The sequence below is a fragment of the Phocoena phocoena genome, chromosome 8 (assembly GCF_963924675.1).
Source record: "Phocoena phocoena chromosome 8, mPhoPho1.1, whole genome shotgun sequence".
NCBI classification, from domain to species: Eukaryota; Metazoa; Chordata; class Mammalia; order Artiodactyla; family Phocoenidae; genus Phocoena; species Phocoena phocoena.
This window is the reverse complement of record NC_089226.1, coordinates 56,544,902-56,565,659: the sequence shown is the minus strand read 5'-3', so window position 1 is coordinate 56,565,659 and position 20,758 is coordinate 56,544,902. Positions and strand designations below refer to the sequence as shown.

General features: G+C 41.6%; 1 protein-coding gene across 1 annotated transcript in view; it reads left to right on the top strand.

The window, feature by feature from the left end:
* Nucleotides 1-20,452, top strand: part of UVRAG (UV radiation resistance associated) — a 324,547-nt gene extending 304,095 nt beyond the window's left edge. The window contains exon 15 of the mRNA XM_065881900.1: nt 18,556-20,452. Coding sequence (XP_065737972.1) covers nt 18,556-19,258 — 703 coding nt within the window. The 3' untranslated portion in view covers nt 19,259-20,452. The remainder of the gene's footprint in view (nt 1-18,555) is intronic.
* Nucleotides 20,453-20,758: the final 306 nt, after the last annotated feature.

Sequence of the window (20,758 nt, the reverse complement as noted above, 5' to 3'; positions counted from 1 at the left end):
TCTGCGTTTGTGGTACTTAGAGCTTGCGCAATTTGGGAACCCTCTCAAGAAAACAATACAAAACTGAAAATACTAAATTAGGGGGGAAAAGTTAATATTTTAAGTGAGAAACAAGATCACAACAAATTACTGGAACTTTAGAAATCAGATCCCTTTCCCTTTCTTCTGTGATCTTTTTAGACAATTTACCCAAAATGCTTCCTCACTGCAACCTGACTGTCCTATCCCTCCTAAAACACCGTCATTTCCAGCAACTCTCATTTCTGAGGTTCAGATAAATTAAATGACTTTCCAAGGACTTCCCTGGTGGTGCAGTGGTTAAGAATCCACCTGCCAATCAATGCAGGGCACACGGGTTTAAGCCCTGGTCCGGGAAGATCCCACATGCCGCGGAGCACCTAAGCCCATGCACCACAACTACTGAGCCTGCACTCTAGGGCCCACGAGCCACAACTACTTAGCCCACGTGCCACAACTACTGAAGCTCGCATGTCTAGAGCCCGTGCTCCGCAACAAGAGAAGCCACTGCAGTGAGAAGCCTGCGCACCGCAATGAAGAGTAGCCCCCGCTCACCACAACTAGAGAAAGCCCATATGCAACAACGAAGACCCAGCTCAGCCAAAAATAAAATAATTAAAAAAAGAAAATAAATAAATGACTTTCCAAGCATGATTGACCTATGAGCCTGTGGCAATAAGACTGGAGTCTAGGTCTCCTGGCACTGACGTAGTAACCCATTAAGCCCCAAACTCACACACTATGTAGTGCCCCTCTGAGCCACTGTACCAAGCACATTAACACTGAATGAGTAGTAGGTACCACTTCATGGTGCTGTAATGAAAAGTAGGCTACCGAGACAGATGCAGAGTACCACAAAATGCATGCCACATTACGATCCAAGTAAAGGCCGCTGTGGAAGCCAGGCTGCAGGTTACAGATCTAAACAAAGCTGCAACAAACACTTTTAGCCTCAGAGGAAACCTCAGAATTTCTGAGAGCAGCCATGAACTGAAGAGTTACCTCCCAAGCCCGTGCTCCTTAGGGCAAAGGGTAAAAAAACTCATGCTCCTAAGGGAGCCTCTTACATCTTTTGTAAAAGAAAACACTTCCAGTTTCTGTGTGATTGTTACCATTCACAGATTGGTCCCTCGTGGACCGTATGTTCTTTTGGTGTCGAGGATTTCAAACTGGCTCTGAGGTTCAGTGCAGTCACTGAATTCCTCCTTATGGTAAAAGCTTCAAAGTTATGTGACAGCTTGTTTTGTTTTGCTTTTCGAAGAAAAGACAATGTGATTAAAATTCCTTTAATGAAGTGATTTTTTTCCCTTTCACATTACAGAATTCTTATCTAATATCAAAGTATCTACCTGATTAATCCTAAAACTATCCCTTTTCCACATGAACGCAGTTACCTGGAGCACAGTTCTCAGCGCTTTATGCTAGTCCTTTCCAAAAGAAGTCTCCTTTTTCTCATCCTTGGATCAGTAACCTCGTTGTAACTGCCAAGCAACACAATTTTGAAAAGCAGAATTTCAGCTCAGAGGTTGTACTCTTGAATATTTTGGTTAAAAGCCACCAGCATGCCACTTAAACATCGCATTTTTTTCTTTCTTTTACTGCTGACTACAAAGTGGTCCAAGATTCCAGTTGACATGCGCGTGCACAGCTGATGCTGGTGCTGAATTATGGTCTGGGGAGAATGTACGCCCAAGGCGCTGCTTGATGGCTGCCAGTGAGACAATAAGTTCAGGACTGAGAGGAAGAGATTATGTGCTGTGTTGCTGTGAATGGGCTGTGCGACGGGGCCCCCGCATGCAGGTCCCGGGACAGCACCTCCACCCTCTCTCACCCCAGCTCACCTGACCTCGAGACACGCCCCGCTCATTTCTGACCTCAGTTCTTTTCTCAGACAAGTTCCTACCACCTAGAATCGCCTGCTTTTGCCTCTGCCCTCTCCAAACGTCGCTCTCACTTCAAGATCCAGTTCATGTCCTACCTCATTCATTCACTCACTCAGCAGGTGCAGAGGTAACACGTCCTCCCTCCGTAGCTTAAGTTCACCTCTCCACCAAGTCTTACCCACTAGGCTTTTGAGCAGCAATGAGCAGGCAGTGAAATAGGAACAAACAATATGTAATAGCAGCAAGTATGAGTACAGAAGAAAGGTGGATAAGTTATTTGGAACATTCTGAGGATGTCATTTACTTCCTGGTGTGAGGGGTGTGGGTGAAATTGGACGAGCCTTCACTAAGAAGATGGCATTTAGTAGACCTGGTGCACAAGGAGAATTGGGGTGTGTGAAGACTGGGGTGTAGGCCAGAGTAGGAAGCCGTTGCCCAGTTTGTAAAGAGCATGTAGAGACTACGGGTTTGAATACCAACTCTCCCACTCACTGTCTCTGTGACTTCAAGCAAGTTTAAGCTCTCAGCTTAAATTTCTCTGTAAAATGGAGATAACAGCCTACCTGATAAAGTTGATATAAAGATTAAATATGTAAACACTTAGCATACTTCCTGGCACACAGTAGTACTCAATAAATGGTAAGTATAAGAGAATCATAGTTATTATCTCTGTTTAAAAAATTAAATCCATTCTTTATTATAGGTATTTTGTTTTTCCCTTAAAATCTACAGTCTTCTCCTTACAGATAGGTATAGAACATGGTTCTTGGTCACATTTTTAATAATGGCTCATGCTGCCTTGTACGTTAGTGGTACAAAATATTCACCATCTCCCTTCCACTTTTCCCCAAGTCCTTTATATGACCCTTCTGAAGCCTTAGAGATAAGTTCCCTACAAGTCTATTTGCCTACCTACTTTTTTTGGTACCTACCTTCTTAGGTAACTCTCACCTCTAGTGAGAAGTTATGTAAAATAAAAGTTTCTTATTTGTAGAATTTTCCATGTTTTTATTTAAGCTTCTAGCAACCCTGTGAAGGAGGCAGGGCAAGGATGATGATCACTATATTACAGGTCAGAAAACTGAGACTTAGAAATATGAAGTATTTGCCAAGATCACATGATAATAAGTGATGGAACTGGGACCAGAAACCCAGGTTGTCTGACTCCTAGTTGCATGTTCTTTTTATCATACCAGGCTGCCTCTTCTTAGTTAGTGGTCATTCTTTTCCTTCTCTGCCCTTCCCCAGCCCTCCTGTCTCTCTGCCACTGAATTTCTAACACCTATTACCTTCTCCGGGAAAGCCCACCAAAGTCAAATCCAGAAAAATACACTGCAAAATCAGGACAGGCAGGTCTGGTGGAGACATTCTTTGTTGCTTATTGTACCCCATTTACTTCAGAGATGTAGGAAACTCATAAGAGTCATAAAACTTTGAGAAGAATTTAAAAACTTTAAGACCAAAGGAAACAAAAATGAGTATATGTTTCAACTCCATTGGTTAAGAAACAAGAAAGCTAAGGGAAGCACATGAGTTGGCGTAAAACATATGTTTGCCCGTAGTGTTTGTCTTCCTTGAATTTCACGTTTTTGTTTTCTCAGAATAAGACATGATAAAAGCAGGATTTCAAAACCATCTTTCCTGCTTTATACATGGAATTTTTTATTCTAAGTTCAATTTTTACTGACTGTAAAGCTTCACAATTAACAGTGGAAAGAGCACTGAATTTGGGAATCAGAAAACATAGGCTCCAACTTCAGCTCTTTCATTTAATTTGCATAAACTGTTTTTGAGTATCGGTTTTTTTTAATGGAGTTAATAGCACCAGCCGTATTTCCCAAGCATAATTGTACAGAACAAATGAGATAATGTCTGTCCAAGTGGTTTAGAAACTAAAAAGGACTATACAAATATTATTAAGTATTATTCATGCATTTAACAATTAAGGGTCTCCTCTGCATATAGCACTATTCAAGAGATCAAAGAAAATTCAGAAGTGTTAGATTTGCCCTGCCTTTGCTTAGTTGACAGTTGTTTAGTTTATAATCGGAATGAGTACATAAGACAAATATTTTGAAGAACAAGACTTGCAAAAATATTCTCATGCGTTGTTCAGTCTCACTGTTGTGTGGGACTTAGAGCCTGAGCCCCGGCTTCAGTGGACAGTCCGTTACAATGATGGCGCTCAACCTTGCACTAACTTACTTGATGTTTTAGGACCAGGTATGCCATTTTTATAGAGACCGCATGAATTTCAGTGACCTTGGTGAGAACACAGAGGAGAAGTATCCTTGGCTGTTCTGCAGCTTGCTGGAATACTTCTGATTCCCTCCAGTGTTTAATGATGTGACTCTGGAAGAAGCAACTAGTGGCTTTATGTAAGGTCATATCATTTCAGTGGTAAAATCTCTAGGTAGTATTTCTGCTGACCTATTTCTGATCTAGTTCTCTATTCCTTTTTATAAATAGAATAAAACTCGATCAAGCTTTTTTGAATGAACGAATGAATAAGAAAGTAGCTAAGAATTTTGACACATGTTAAGAAAATGGGCCAATTAAAAAGAATGAAAATCTAGAGCAAGTGAGCCAGTCTTTCTATAAAACCAGAAAGTAGTGATATAATAATTCAGCTCTTAAGCCAAACCATCCACCTGTGAAAATGAGACCCTATCCAGCATTAACATTTTTTTAAAGCCTTACTTTTTAAAAGCAGATCTATCTTCTCTCCTTCCCTCCATCATTTGCTCATGCTGAATTCAGAACTAGTCTCTAGCAGGTGACCTCCGAGGGACTTAAAAACCCTGCTGTCTAGCTGACGTTGGTTTTTAAATTTAGATCAAATGACATTGTGTTTGAAGTCTCAAGAGCACTACTTAAGGTAGCTGTATCATATGGGCTTGCCTTTCAGAGTGCTCCTTGCAGGCTGGCATCCTTAATAGGAAAAGTGAAGCCTGGTCAAAAATAAATGAAAAAGAAAGTTTTATTGGAGTTATTTACTCTAAGACAACTATTTTAGACGGAACCTTGACAAGTCATCTCATTGCCTCCAGACAGGAACACTCAAGGCATATGGGTATCTATAGTATTTTAAATGACCTTGGGGGACGAGGCTCCTTCCATAACTCATTCCAGAGTTTAAACACCCTCGCTTCAGGAAATTCTTCCCTATATTTAACTTACAGGCCCCCTTCTGCGGTTAACACCCATTTCCGCTTTTTTCTGTCCCCAGTCAGGATGGAGAACAGCTGGCCAACATCCTTTGTGTGCTAACCCTCCATCAGTGAGAAAGTCATTTGGGCATCCCTGGGCTGCTTTTCTCAACCTCCAGCAACCAAGTCTTTGAACCAAATTGAGATCTTTTTCCGTTTTTATTTGTGCCTTGTCTCTCTCTTGTCATTCCTTTTGATTATCAATGAATAAAATTTGGAAAATGTAAAAATATACAGACGAGGGGAAAACAATAGCCCTATAATCCAGGGAGCGAAACCACTGTTAAGTTAGTCAGTTTTCTATGTGTTTCTTATGCAGCTGAGATCATGTCATCTATACCAGCCCTGAAATACAGTCTGATCCACATATATAGAAACTTACATTTTCTGGTAGCCACATTGAAAAAAGGTAAAAAGGAATAGGTAAATTAATTTTAATTATAGTTTGTATTTAATTCCAATAAAATATTAAAATGTAATCAGTATTTTAACTATTAACAAAATATTTCACATTCCATTTTTTATACTAAACTGTCTAAATCCAGTGTATATTTTACATTTATAGCACATCTCAAATCCAGCTGGCCACCTTGCAGGTACTCAGTACCGTGTGACTAGTAGCTATAGTGTTGAAGCACAGTCCTCGCAGTTGTATATGCTGCTTTTTTGTCTATCATATCTTAAGCCTTTTACGAATGGCGTTACAAAAATTTTAGCATCATTTTAGTGGCTGCATAATAGTTCATCATTTAGACTTACTATAACTGTATCTTTAGAAAGTTTTGTTCTTTATGTTATAAGTAACCCTGTAGTGTTCTTTTTTTACTTATTTTTTATTTTTATATCAACTGTTTCTCAACACATTGCCAAAAGAAAAAAAAATTATTCCTTTTGGGCACAACTAATCAAATCCACTTATTCATAAAACAAATATATCCACCTAGCATCTACTGTATACTCTGTACTACATTAGATTGGGAAGTGGAGCAGTGGATTTCAAGAAATAGAAGACCAGGTCCCTCCCATACATTGTTTACAAGACTTGACTCCACAGTTGGACTGCACACATATTGTATTTTATTCTGACTTAAATATCCTTCCCTTCATTTCTTACTCCCCTCTGCCCCTACATATACACACAGAGCCTGGTTGACTCCCCCTTAATGCTTCAAAGTGCCAGTCAAAGGGAGCCACCTCTGCTGAGTCCTCTAGGTGACTGCTGGCTCCCTCCTCCATTATACAAAATGTATATACTGTGTACAGAGCACCCAGGTGTTCTGGTTATTGGCTAACTCTCTGTCTTCTCTACTAGAGTAGAAACTCGTTAATGATAGAAACCTTATCTTATAAGCCTCTTTATTCCCAGTGCCTAGCAGACTGCCAGGGCAGTGAATGTGGATGTCAGTAATATCTACTGAAATACTTGTTGAAATACAAGTGATGATATTAAGCATCAGTTGGATAATATAATTACAAGTATTGATCAAGGAGTTCAGAGAGCACACTTTAAATTGGCATATGGTTGAAGAAGGCTTTAACAAAGGAGGTAGGACGTGAATTGGGCTTTGGAAGATGATCATGCGTAAGTGAATGGATGGGAGATATCATGTTCCAAGAAGCCTCTTTTTTTTTTTTTTTTTTTTTTTTTTTTAAATTATTTATTTATTTATTTATTTATTTATTTATTTTTGGCTGTGTTGGCTCTTCGTTTCTCTGCGAGGGCTTTCCCTAATTGCGGCAAGTGGGGGCCACTCCTCATCGCAGTGCGCGGGCCTCTCACTATCGTGGCCTCTCCCATTGCAGAGCACAGGCTCCAGACGCGCAGGCTCAGTAATTGTGACTCACGGGGCTAGTTGCTCTGCGGCATGTGGGATCTTCCCAGACCAGGGCTCGAACCCGTGTCCTCTGCATTGGCAGGCGGATTCTTAACCACTGCGCCACCAGGGAAGCCCCCAAGAAGCCTCTTTTTCAGGAGGAATTCTTTAGCGTGTGCTAAGTATCAGCAGATAGGCATTTTTCTAGATCTAAAACACTATAGTAAGTTTCAAGAAGGCTGTAGAGATATGGTCTTGGCCATCAAAAACTGTCAGGGCGGGGCTTCCCTGGTGGGGCAGTGGTTAAGAATCCGCCTGCCAATGCAGGGGACATGGGTTCGAGCCCTGGTGCAGGAAGATCCTACATGCCGCTGCAGAGCAGCTAAGCCCATGCGCCACAACCTCTGAAGCCCACGTGCCTAGAGCCCATGCTCTGCAACAAGGAAGCCACCACAATGAGAAGCCCGCACACCACAACGAAGAGTAGCCGCGGCTTCCTGCAACTAGAGAGCCTGCGCGAGGCAACAAAGACCCAACCCAACGCAGCCAAAAGAACAAACAAACAAACAAAAAACAAACTGTCAGGGCTTTGCAGAATTAGAAATTACCACTGGCTGCTTCAGTATGATCTTTGAGTTTAAGCTCTGTTTCAACTTTGGAGTTGTTAAAGGTCATTTTATATGATGCTTGTTCAATAATCCTTCTGGTAGTAGACAGTTGTATATAGATAATAATAAGTATGTCATTATAGCTAATATCAAATGACCATTACTGCAAACTAGGCACGCTTCCAAAGCATTTTGAATGGATTATTTAGTTAAGTCATTTAATCCTCACAACAGTCAAGTGAATTAGGGCCCATTATCCCCTCTCATCTTACAAATGAGGAAACTGAAGCACAGAGAGGTTTAAATAACTTACCTGTAACACAGCCATCAAGTGGAGGAGCTAAGATTTGATCCCAGGCAGAACAGCTTTAGGGCCTCTACTTTAGCTATCACCCTGTACAGCCTCTCTTATAACTATGTTAAAAATAAAATGTTTTATACAGGGATCATTTAGCATCTTGTGGTTCCAGAAAAGGAATCCTATTATTATAACCCTCCCCTATTTTTCTTCATTCCTCTGATGGCTCCTTAGCTCATTTGCAGGCTCCTCTTCTTCTACCTCATCATAAAAGACTGGAGCTCCTCAGGCTCAGTCCTCAGCCCTCTTTTCTCTGATTTTTTTCTTCACCACCCTTGCCCAGTGATCTTATCTACAACTATCATTTTAATTATCACCCACATTGAAAGGAAGCACAGTGTAAATCTTCAGCCCAGATCTCTTTTCCGATATCAGACCTCTATTCAGATTGCCTCCATGGACCTTTTCACAGCACATTCTGTGTGCCATTGTTTTTTTCTTCCTGTCTTCCACCCCAACCATCACAAGCCTCATGGTCTTCCAGTGCTCTGTTTTCAGCAAATGGAATCTCCATCCATTCTTTTACACTGGCCAGGAAGCCAGCTGGTTCCTCCCTTTCCCTCTTAACCCCATATCCAACCTTCACAGCCTCTGCTGATTTCCCCTGATATGTCTATTTGCCTGTATCTATACATTTCCACTCTGGCCCAGGCCTCCATCATCTCTCACCTGTACTACTGCACAGCCTGTGGTCCCCCAGCATCTGCTCCAGAACCCCTCCACTCTGTTCTCCAGCTTCAGTGAGAGTGTACCTGTCAAAATACAAATTAATCAATCAGTCTCTTTCTTTCTCTCCTTACCCCCCTAGACACACACACACACACACACACACACACACACACACACACACACACACACACACACACACACACACACACACACACACACACACACACACCCCTAGCCTAAAACACTTTAATGACTTAAATAAAGAGGAAAATGCTAAACATGGCCTCTGGGCTTCTGCACGGTCTAGACCTTGTTTTCCTCTTCAGCTTTATCTTCTGCTGTGCTACTACCCTTCACTTGATGACCTTTAGGGTCCTCAAATGTTCTCCCTCTTGACATAGGGTCTTGACATATGCTATTCCTTTTGCCTGGATGCTCTCACACACCCACCCACTCTTTACCTGGTGAAGAAGTCTACTAGCCCTTCGAATCTTGGCCTCTGCTGGGTTAGTTGCATAGCGTGTGTCAGAGGTTGTCATTTTGCATTTATATCTATAATTCTGTGACAAACGTCTATCCTCTCCCACGTACAAGCGCCACAGAAGCAGGAACCATGGCTTTTTCCAATCACTATTGTATCCCCAGAGTCTAGTGCACAGTGCCTTGTGCATAGACACTCACTATATATTTAAATGAGGGAGTAAATAATTTGTTAATATGTTCTGTTAATATACATAGTTTATACTGCACCTCTGGCAGTAGTACAGAGGGCTACAAAAAATAAGGTTCCCGAGACATTGTCCCTGAAGTCCCACAGTCTCTAAGCAGTGATTAAATGATGGCTGTCATTTAAGCATTTCTTCCAAAGGCCTCCAGCATCTCTGAAAATGGTGGCAGAGCTATCCTTTTTTCTTTTAAAATAAACAACTAAGGCCCCATGGTTCGGTTCATGTCAGAGCTTATTAGAAATGTGATGGTGGTTCAGCTTTAGCAGTGTCTTTCAAAAACTTAATTTCATAGATTCTGTCATTGGCCTCTGGAGTCTAAAGCTTCCTTTAGCTCTCTCTGCAAGTCTACTTTTTAAATTCTGACCAAGGTTTAAATTTCCCTGTCAAGTTCTTTCTGGGGCTGGGCTGTGACATTGCTATTCCTCTGGTTTCCCTGGCAAAGGTAGTTTTTTTTTTTTTTTTTTCTAGTTTCAGCATGAACACTTTATCACTCCCATGTTCAGGTGCTATCTAGACACTCCGAGGGGTCATCAGGTATCCTTCCTGGCGTCTCTTTCTGTTTCTGCAGACCATGTTACAGTCCTCATAATGTGTGTTGCCTTGCCTGGCTGTGATTTCAGTACGTTAAATTTGTGTGATGATTTCTTAAACGGAAAGCTGATGGGTGAAGTGGTTGACCTGCCAGCTCCTGGGACCTTCTGTCTCCCTGGAGGATCACTCTCTATTCCCTAATCCCAGGGAACTCAGCCTTGAAGGAACCAAGCTGGCTTCCAGGTGGGCTCCATGCTGTGGGTACCCCTTCAGCCTCTGTTCATAGCATGTGCTGGGACCTTTCTTTTCCAAGGTGGGCCCTGTTGCCCAGGACCACGGAGGCCCTCACATCACAGAGTCTGGGGAAATGGATTTCTTCAGCTTGCTTGTTTTATCCTTTGCCTGTGGAATTTTCTCTTTCACAAATTCGTCTCTCCATCAGAACTCAGTTTAAATAAAATCTAAAGGCTCCCTTGTTCAGTTATTCCTTTTTAAACTCTGTTTCTATTTAGTCAGACTTTGGCAGGAAAACTTCTAAGCAGAGCCCAGGGGAAAAGTGACCACTGGCACAGATTTTAGCCTGTGCTTTGGGCCAAGATTGTTTCTATTTTTATTTTGTTTCTTGTTTTTGTTAACATCCAGGGCACAGATTAAGCACTTTCACTTATCTGTAATGGTGAGAGGCCTTTAGATTGCTTGCCTTTGGCCAAGATTCTGCATGCTTAAAACTATTAACCCCCAGCTACCTCCTGGGAGATAAGATCTAGCTGTTCAATTTGGCTTTTCCAAAAGGAGGCTCTGTGCTTCTACTTGATCTGAGATAGAAAAAGGAGAAAGTAAATCCCAACCTTTGCTGGATTTTCAAAGAGGTTAGTAGCCTAATTTATGGGTTGTCTTTTTTTAAAAAAAAAAAAAACAAAACTTTATATTGTAATTTCTCAGCTGCCAAAAGACGTAATTCTGCCTCAGCTTCGCCTTGGCAACCTGCCTTTGGCACTCTGTGCAGCCCTGTCGTAGCTCTGCATTATTTAAGCAGTAATCTTTAAGAAGGTGAGAAACCATTATTGCTTTTTAGTGGAGTTGACATGCTATTGGCGCAGAGTAGTACCTAGAGCTTCAAACATTTCTAATGGCTCTAAACCAACTTAAACACCTCCATGTAGATGTCTCACTGCCATGAGGTCATAGTTTGCTACAAGGGGGAGAAAGAAGAAGATCAAATGTTATGTAAAAGTGTGGGTTGTTGTTTTTTTCTCCTTCTTTTTAAGTATTCTTACTCCACTGAGTTGTGGCTGTAGATTTTGGCCATGATCCAGACAATCAAGATTTAGCATTTTGACCAGCTGTGATCTAGTAATGTTCCTCAGAGGAAACATTTTGTAGGAGGGAAAGACACATATTTGAGACTGTGAATTGTACTCCTTCCTAATACTTTACAGTGTGAGACCTGGTTGTAGACAGATAAAACAAGCACAAGTGAATCTGAAAGAGAACAGAGGGAAAAAAAAGTTTTCAAAGAGCTAAAACTTCACTCCAGCTTGAAGAACTCTCTTGAGGTGGGAAATCTTTACATTTTTTCTTTATTTCACCTTTCCCTAAGTCTTCACATTCATATCATTCCATGGCAGAATGTATTTCTGTTCATAATTGATACTTAGAATGCATTAACATTCTTATAAGAGCATAACAAGTCTTAGGAAGTAAAAATGCCACACAAACTTAATGTAGGCAAGAAGAGAAGAGAAGGAAAAAGTATCAAGCCACTTGACCTAAAAAGTATTATTCTGATTCTCACTCCTCCCTCAAATAGAAGTAGAGTGTGTTTTGGTGGCCAGTCCTATGGATTGGGAGAGAGAAGATTAACGTTTTTTAGTCAGACTCCCTCTGTTAAAGCACAGTTAGTTGCTTTGTGATCTTAGGCAGGTTACCTAACCTCTGTGCCTCAGTTTCTTCATCTGTAAAATGAGGATGTATACTTCATAGAGATGTGAGGATGAAATGAGACCATGTATAAAGCTGTTAACAGATTACTTATTCCCTAGTACTTCATAAATGTTAGTTGCTATTGTTTTATTATTAATAATTTATGGAGTACCTACTCATTGTACTAAGAATTTTCCTTGTATATTTTGTTTAATCCTGACTGCAACAACTGTTAGATGGATATACCCATTTCATAGGAGAGGAAACATAGGTTCGGGGTAGTGAAGTGCTCCACCCATCTCCCATATTTTATAATGGCGGAGCTATATGTGAAGGTCTGGAATATTATATATGGGAGATGTGGAAATGGGAACACATTTTGGACCAGTGCTTTCTTACTTTGTTTCCTCTCTCCCAGTCCCTTTTCTGTAAAAAGAAGCTATAGCTTCAGGAAATAAAACCAACAGAAAAGGAAGATGGGGAGAGAGTGGTGGGGCAAGGATAGTGGAGTGGAATGAACTGGTTCTGCTGTCTCCCGGGTTGGGCTGGCTTCATGGCGAGGTATTCGTATAATGGTTATAGAAGTGCTGAACAGGGTCCTCCCTCTTTTAGGTTGGGGAAGCAGAGAAATTCTCCCTCTTATAAAAATTCCCTCTCCCTGAAGCTAAATTCATAAAGAAAAATGACACATCAGAGGTTTGGGGACAATTGGAATGTACCTCAAAGGATTCTGGGAAGCTCTTCTAGTCCCTCAGCATTTGGTAGATCGTGTAAATAGAGGCAGCTGAGCATTTCCACTTGATTCAAAGCCTTTCCCACCCCATGTCCTCAGGAAAAAGGAAAAAGCTGGAATGAAGTTTCACATTGGGCAGAATAAACCTTTTGATTTAGTACTTTCTCCCCCAAACTCTTTTACACTTGCCTTGACTCCTTATCTTCTTGCAGGCAGCTCCCTGATGGGCAGGAGTGGAGATGGGGGTGGGTGGGAGGAGCTCTGAGTTTGTTCCTACTATAAACATTATTCTGTATAGGAGGAAACAGTAGAAGGAATGAGATCTAGATTCTGGTCGTTCCTCTGCTACCTGTTGCCGTGTGTTTCCGTCTAAGACGTTAATGTCTTTGAGCCTCAGTTACCTCTTCTGTAAAATGAGGCTAATACTTTTGGAATCCAGAGCCCATGGAAGCAAATAATAACGACAGCAACCACAGTTACAGCTACTACTGCCATCGGTATATATGCGAGGCATTCTGCCAAGGATCTGAAGTGTGTTATTTTATTTAATCCTTACCACAGTCCGATAATCTATTTGACAAAGAAGAAAAGTAGAGCACAGAGAAGATAAGTGACTGCCTACAGTCATATAACTAGCAAGTGGTGAGTTCGACCTTAAGTTATAACTCCAAATAAACAGGATCACAGTTGCCGATCCAGAAGTTTGAGCATCCTTTCTCATCACCACCACCATCTCCAGATATCTCTAGATATAGCTGAAGAGATAACAAAAGGTAACTGACTGCAGTAAATAAGGACAGAATGAAAAAGAAATTAATGACCTTAATTTAGAGAGATCAAGGAATACTTGATCCAAAGAAGCCAAATTTAAACCAGACTGTCCTCCTTGACCTCTAAACTCCAAGCCACTTGCCTTCTCCCTCACCATGCTATTGTTTGGGATCCTAGGATATCCTTTTTTACTTGTAGCAGAAAGGCTTATTATTAAGTAATTTAACAGTCCCCCATGTGGTTCAGTTATTCAATAGACCGTGGCCTAGTAAATTTGTAATTACAATATCTTTGGGTTGTTTTTTAATAAATTCCTTTTAATTGCAGCATTAAACCCCAGATGTCATGTTTCCAGTTTGGACCTAAGCCAAGCTAGGAGAGGCATCCATTCAAGGCAAACAGCTGATGAGAAGAATGTGTGCAGTGAACTGGGGGACTCAGTCCAGTTGCTAAACCTCAGGCTCTTTGCCCCCATATCTAGTGCCTTAGGACATAGGGACCCTTGGCTGAAGTGGAGGATAAAGAAATGCTACTACATTTCCTGCTGCATCCACTCCTCCCCAGAACACTCAGGTTTACTCTGGTTGTCTCTAAGAGTAGAAATTCCCTGGAAGTTATTCATCACTATTTAAATACTGTACTAATTTCATTTGATAAGTAAATTGTCAATTGCCTTTAAAAATTGGTCTTAATAATTAGTAAATCCAGGCATTTCAACCTCTTCTTCCATCTAGATAAAATAATTATGAAGCCAGACTGTAATCAGACAAAAAGAATCTTGAAACATTCTGGGCATTCTTTTTTAATCTATCATTTGCCTTTTTAATTGCTACCTTTCTGGGGGTTTTTTTGTTTGTTTGTTTGTTTTTGCAGTACACAGGCCTCTCACTGTTGTGCCCTCTCCCATTGCAGAGCACAGGCTCCAGACGCGCAGGCTCAGTGGCCATGGTTCACGGGCCTAGCCGCTCTGCGGCATGTGGGATCTTCCCAGACCGGGGTACGAACCCGTGTCCCCTGCATCAGCAGGCGGACTCTCAACCACTGCGCCACCAGGGAAGCCCACTACCTTTCTCTTTTTAGGCAATAATAGAGGTATAATGTTCCTATTTTTCTTGTAAGAATTTAACTAATACCAAAACGTGTAATGAAGATTCCTTCTAGAAACCTTCTATTAAATATGGAAGTCAGAATTATTTTATTAAAAATCTATGCCTTGGGCTTCCCTGGTGGCATAGTCATTGAGAGTCCGCCTGCTGAAGTAGGGGACACGGGTTCGTGGCCCCGTCCGGGAAGATCCCACATGCCGCGGAGCGGCTAGGCCTGTGAGCCATGGCCACTGAGCCTGCGCGTCCGGAGACTGTGCTCCGCAACGGGAGAGGCCACAACAGTGAGAGGTCCGCGTACTGCAAAAAAACAAAACAAAACAACAAAAAGAACAAAACCAAAAAAAAAATCTATGCATTGTGTTTTTATACAGAAATACAATAGTTTGTTTTTTAATAGTAAAACTTTAGAAATATCTTAAATCCACAAAAATAAGAAAATGATTAAGTAAATTATGATATTCCATTCAATGGAGTAGCCATTTAGAATTGTTTACCAAGAGGTTTGAATAACTTCCAACAACAGGATACAGAATTGTATATATATACTGCAAACACAGCTTTCATTTTGGTTTTTGTTTGGTTTTGTGTCTTTTTTAAATTAAACACACATATATAAAATCAAAGTCTGAAAGGAAAATATCCAAATAATGGTTATTTGATGGGTAATAGGCTTTTGAGTGATTTTTATTTTTTAATATGGTTTATATTTTTTAGTTTTCCAGGGAGTATAAATTATTATTATAATTAAAAATGCATGTGTGTTTGTATATATTTTAATGCAGTCGTTCAACACTTGAGCTGTTTAGACCTCAGCTATCTTAAAAATTTGGAACATTGCTAAGATTCTGGAAGTAATAAAAAATTAATTCTGAGCAGCCAAAACTAATGTTACAAAACTCATATAATAAAGCATATTATGCCCAGGATATCTGCTGGTCCATCACTCAAATCCTGTTTACTCTTGCTTTGCACACAATTCTCAAGACATCTGCTTTACAGGAACACAGCAAATTGGAAGCAAATGTCAAAAAAGGAGAAGCGCTCACAGGCAAGAGCACTGACTCGGCCACACGTGACAGCCTGACAGTGAGAGAGGACACAGAAAAGCCTGAGTGCAGACTTAAGAACTCGGACTCAGATCCCCGATTCAGGAACACGCCCCTGAAAGGCCCGTAGTCTCTCTACTATGTCATAGTTAGTAAGACATGTTAATACTGATGGCCCAAAGTTATCAAGAAAATACATTTTCTCATTAGAAAATGAATAGATACATATATATGTATAACTGAATCACTTTGCTGTACACCTGAAACTATCACAACATTGTTAACCAACTATACTTCAATATAAAATTAAAAGTTAAAAAAAAATTTTTTTAATTAAAAAAAGGGAAAATACCTTTCTTTTTCAGCTTGTTTTAAGATTATAAGAAAGACTAGGGCTTCCCTGGTGGCGCAGTGGTTGAGAGTCCGCATGCCGATGCAGGGGACACAGGTTCGTGCCCCGGTCCAGGAAGATCCCACATGCCGCGGAGCAGCTGGGCCCATGAGCCATGGCCGTTGACCCTGTGCTCTGCAACGGGAGAGGCCACAACAGTGAGAGGCCCACATACTGCAAAAAAAAAAAAAAAAAAAAAAAAATTATAAGAAAGACTAATAAAAATTTTTGAAAGGTTTCATGGCACATAGCTGCAAATGGGAAAAAAAGACAGTGTGTGATTGTAGGGTAAACGTTAGATATGTAGACTTCCTTATTTGTCTCTGTAATACCTCATCTTCTTACCTTTCTTAAGAGGGAATGTTTTACTGTTACTTAGGTTTTCTAAATTGTATTTGATACTGTCATTACCCGGGTTCTCATAAAAATCCAGGAAAACTGGGTAAGATCCCAGGATCAGGATGTCAGCAAATGCCAAAGTCTCCATCTCACAAAAGCCTTTGAATCCATGCATCGAAATAGGAGTAATGTCATCAAGGACCTACTGTTGATGCACAGGGAACTCACTCTAATCAACATTCTGTAATAACCTATATAGGAAAAGAATCTGAAAAAGAATGGACATATGTATATGTACAACTGAATCGCTTTGCTGTACACCTGAAACTAACACAACATTGTAAATCAACTATACTCCAATATAAAATTTTAAAAATTAAACTAAAAAATAGGGGTAACACCCCAGACCCAGAGCTTAGCTATAGGTTGGGTGGCAGCAGAGAGGGTGTCAAGTCATTCACCCTGCGTAGCCATAAGTGGTTAAGCACCTGGCCTGTGGTCACGTGCCAGCAATATCACCTTCAGTGTTCCGGGTGGGTTTACCTGGTGCTTCCCACCCCTCATGGGCTGTGGTGGCAGCTGAAAGCGTGGCCTGTCTGCCCAGGATAGACTGACTGTGGGTGGTGCTGATGCTGTTTTGCTTTGATTACCTAGGGCCCCTGCAGAATCATGCAGAGAGGGACACTTGTCAGCAAGTAGCAGTGAAAACAAGAAGGTTGGCCAAAATGTGCAGCCTACCGCATGACTGAGAGTTCTGGCAACATATTAACTGAGAGCCTAGACTAAGGCCAACAAGCTTTGCTCTGCTTAGTTTTTCTTGAGAACTAAAAACAGTAATTTACTAGTGTATTTGCCTGGTTCTGTGTGTGCCCCAGTGAGCACCCCTAATCATGAAATCGCTCTTGGCACCAACACTCATAGCCAAGCAAGGGAGCCTCACGGGCACATGGATTAGAAGAAGCCTTTTGGTTGCCTTTCCTCAAGAAGCTTGTTGAACCTTTGCTTAGACCACAGGGATAGTCGAGCATCAGGAGAGATCTGAGAGGAGAGGGGGCAGGAGCTGGCTTAAGGGTTTGGGGCTGTAGACACAGGTAGAAGGAACCCGAGATCCTTTCTTCTTTCTCAGCGCACTTACCATGACTGTAATTTGAAAATGTATTATTTCAATAATTGTGGATGTGTTTCTACTGCAAGATTGGAAGCTCCTCAGAGGCAGGGCCAGCATGTCTTACATCTGTTTCCCCTCCTCAAGGCCTGGCACATGTAGCAGCTGTTTGCTGGATAGGAATAGTTTTAAGTCTAACCTCCGTTCCTGCCTGGTGCTTGTTTTTGCAGGCCACTTCTCTGTGTGTTTCCTCAGCTGAAGAGCACCAGTCAGATGCATCTCGTGTTTGCACCTCCCTCTGTCTCTGGACCCATTTTGTTCATATAGTTGTATTGAAGCTGACTAGCGTCGGCCAAGTATGATGTCTAGAACTGTGGTTAGTACTCCAGGGGTGGCTTCACTAGCATAGTTCACAAACTGACTATCATTTCCAGAGTCTGGATACTCTATTTCCATTAACTAATTATTATTTTAGACTTAAGAGTAATAACGTATACCCTGCTTTCTTGATGGGGTTTTTGTGAGGACCAAGTGAAATGATGTATATGAAATAACTTCAGAAACTATAATGCTTCGGGTAGCCAAACAGTGATTATTACTGCTGGCCCAAAAGTATCCTCCTGAGAAGTAACTCAAGTTTGAAGGAAGGTACTGAAGACCAAGTATTGTAAAGTGTGTGTGACTCGCGTTATAAAGGAGAGGTCATTTCCCAAGTTAATTTTTCGTTAAACACACACACACACACACATCTCCTTGGTCCTATCTCTGCCATTTATCTAATGCAAGGCAGTTAGCATTTGGGTATTGGAAAAGCTCTTGATCACTGAGCTATGAGTCATGGGCTTTAGTCCAGCCTCACCCCTGCCTCGCTGAGGTTATCGTGGGCAAGTCATTGAAGTTCTCTGTCAAATGAGGATACCTGCTTTATGAAGGTAAAATAAGACTTGAATATTAAAAACAAGAATAAGATATTGGTAGCCCTGCAGACATAAGAAGTTGATCACATCCTCATATATTTTTCTTTCCAGATCCAGTCCCTCCAGTTGCCTCGACTCCTCCCCATATGACATTGTCTCTATCCCCTGCCCTACCCTCTGCATATATTTCCGTATATCTTGTATCCTTCTTAAAGGAAGCTCCCAATGCTGAACTCAGAATACTTTGTTGCATTTTGTATTTGGACACTAAAATTAATACTAAGGTTGAGTATTATCAATTTGTATTATCTCAAACCTAAATACGTTATTTCCTATCTCTGGATCCAGAAGGTTTAAGCTGAGTTCTGAAGTTGAAAGTAACTTCTCATTTTTGTTTGTCTTCTAGCGACAGACATCACACCTCCAGTGCAATCCCTGTTCCAAAGAGACAAAGCTCCATATTTGGGGGTGTAGATGTAGGCTTCTCTGGGGGGATGCCTTCACCAGACAAAGGACACCGGAAACGGGCCAGCTCAGAGAATGAGAGACTCCAGTACAAAACCCCTCCCCCCAGTTACAGCTCAGCATTAGCCCAGCCTGTGACCACCGTCCCCTCCACGGGAGAATCTGAGAGAAAGACAACATCTCTGTCTTCCTCCTTGGACACCTCCTTGGACTTCTCCAAAGAAAACAAGAAAAAAGGGGTAGATCTGAGTGACAGCTTCAACGGAGGCCATGGGAGTGTGAACACTAGCCAGGAACAGGGACAAGCCCTCCCGGGGCCTCCAGCCACAGTCAACGGCACCCTCCTGCCCAGTGAGCAGGCCGGCTCCTCCAGCGCCCAGCTTCCAGGGGGGTTCCACCCGGTCTCCGAAGCCGAGCTCTGCTGTACCGTGGAGCAAGCAGAAGAGATCATCGGCATGGAAGCCACAGGCTTCACCTCAGGCGATCAGCTGGAAGCATTTAACTGCATCCCCGTGGACAGTGCCGTGGCAGTGGAGTGTGACGAACAAGTTCTGGGAGAATTTGAAGAGTTCTCCCGAAGGATCTATGCACTGAACGAAAATGTATCCAGCTTCCGCCGGCCACGCAGGAGTTCTGATAAGTGAAGCGAGCGGACAGACGGTAGGACCAGGATAGAGTCACTGCTTGAAATGAGGATAAAGCTGCACTGGTTACCCTTTGTAATAATTATGACACAAAATGAATATTAATGGAGGATATTCCTCAGAAAAATAGACTTTGTGAATCAAGGAGGGACTCAGGATCATTGTGTATCAGTGGGCCAAAGTTAGATTTTGCTTGCAAGATTTGCTTTTCAGGCCTGACAATTATTTTAAGGCAGAAGTCTAGCTCTAGTCACCTTATAGGCATTTGACTGCTTTTTTATTTACACTTCTGTGTTATCCTCAGAGGGAAGATGATAATATATAAATAATATAATGAATTTATCTTTAGTTTCTTATAAGCATTTGCCCTCACCATAGTTTATGAAACTTTGGGAAAATTGAATATTCAGTAAAAGGTCTCCAACATCCACTGAAGGATCTTTGGCCATCCATTAAGTTGATGAGCTAGAAGCACAATGGTCTCCTTATACCTAGGCCCACCTGCCCCTGCCCCTGCCCCCAGACTTCACAGTCAACCTAGCTGTCGCCCCTTCTGCACAGTAGATACCTTGTGCATCCTGACGACTGAGGACATCACATTTGCTGGTTCTTTAATGAAGTTGCCGTTACCTTCCACCTCTTCCAGTCAGCCATACCCTTGATGCAGCCCTCAGATTATAGGAAAGACCTCACCTCTGGTGGATCCCAGGGGATCCTCAAGGACCCCTGAGGTTACTGTAGTCAGATGGCATCCAGTTCCCTCTGGGGGCCAAAGTTATGTGGGCAGAGGCTGTTGTCAAAAGCCGGGTGTGCTTTCTGGCAACACACTCACCATATAGAAATCCCTATATGTAAGCCCCATGTTAATTTATTAAATTTCAGTTGGAAAGGAAGGCATTGTGTATGATAAAATATGTGTAGAGTCAGGCTGTCCAGTGTGCAAACTGCAAGGCAGTTGAGGTAGTTAGATTAAGAGACTAGATGAGGCATAAAATACCATCGGTATGTGTGCAATTACATAAATATTAAATTATGATTTTGAAGTACGTTTTCATTCCTGGAGCCCACATATCATTTGCTACTGCTATACACTTTATATACCCAAGGACATCGCCTCAGGGTTGCAAGCTCTTTAAGGAAATTTTATGCTTATATCCGTGTATTGTATAAAGAATAAAAATTGAGTTTACTTCACTCAACCTGATTTTTTTTTTTTCCCCAGCTTTGAAATTCCTCTTGAACCTACATCTCCATATGTTACATCGTGACAGCACTAGCCTGAACAAAACCTGTGGCTGTATCTAAGCTAATGCCGTTGACTTCATTTGAGTTTACATATTGTGTGTAGCAACACACCGTCACAGGCGTACTCTGCAGTAGCTCATTTGTCCTCCATAACGACTTAACTCAGAGGTTTCATAATCATTTTCATATTTTGTCCAAGCATTCCTAGGCTCAATTATAAACATAGCTACACTGGTAAATGGAGTAGCTCATGTT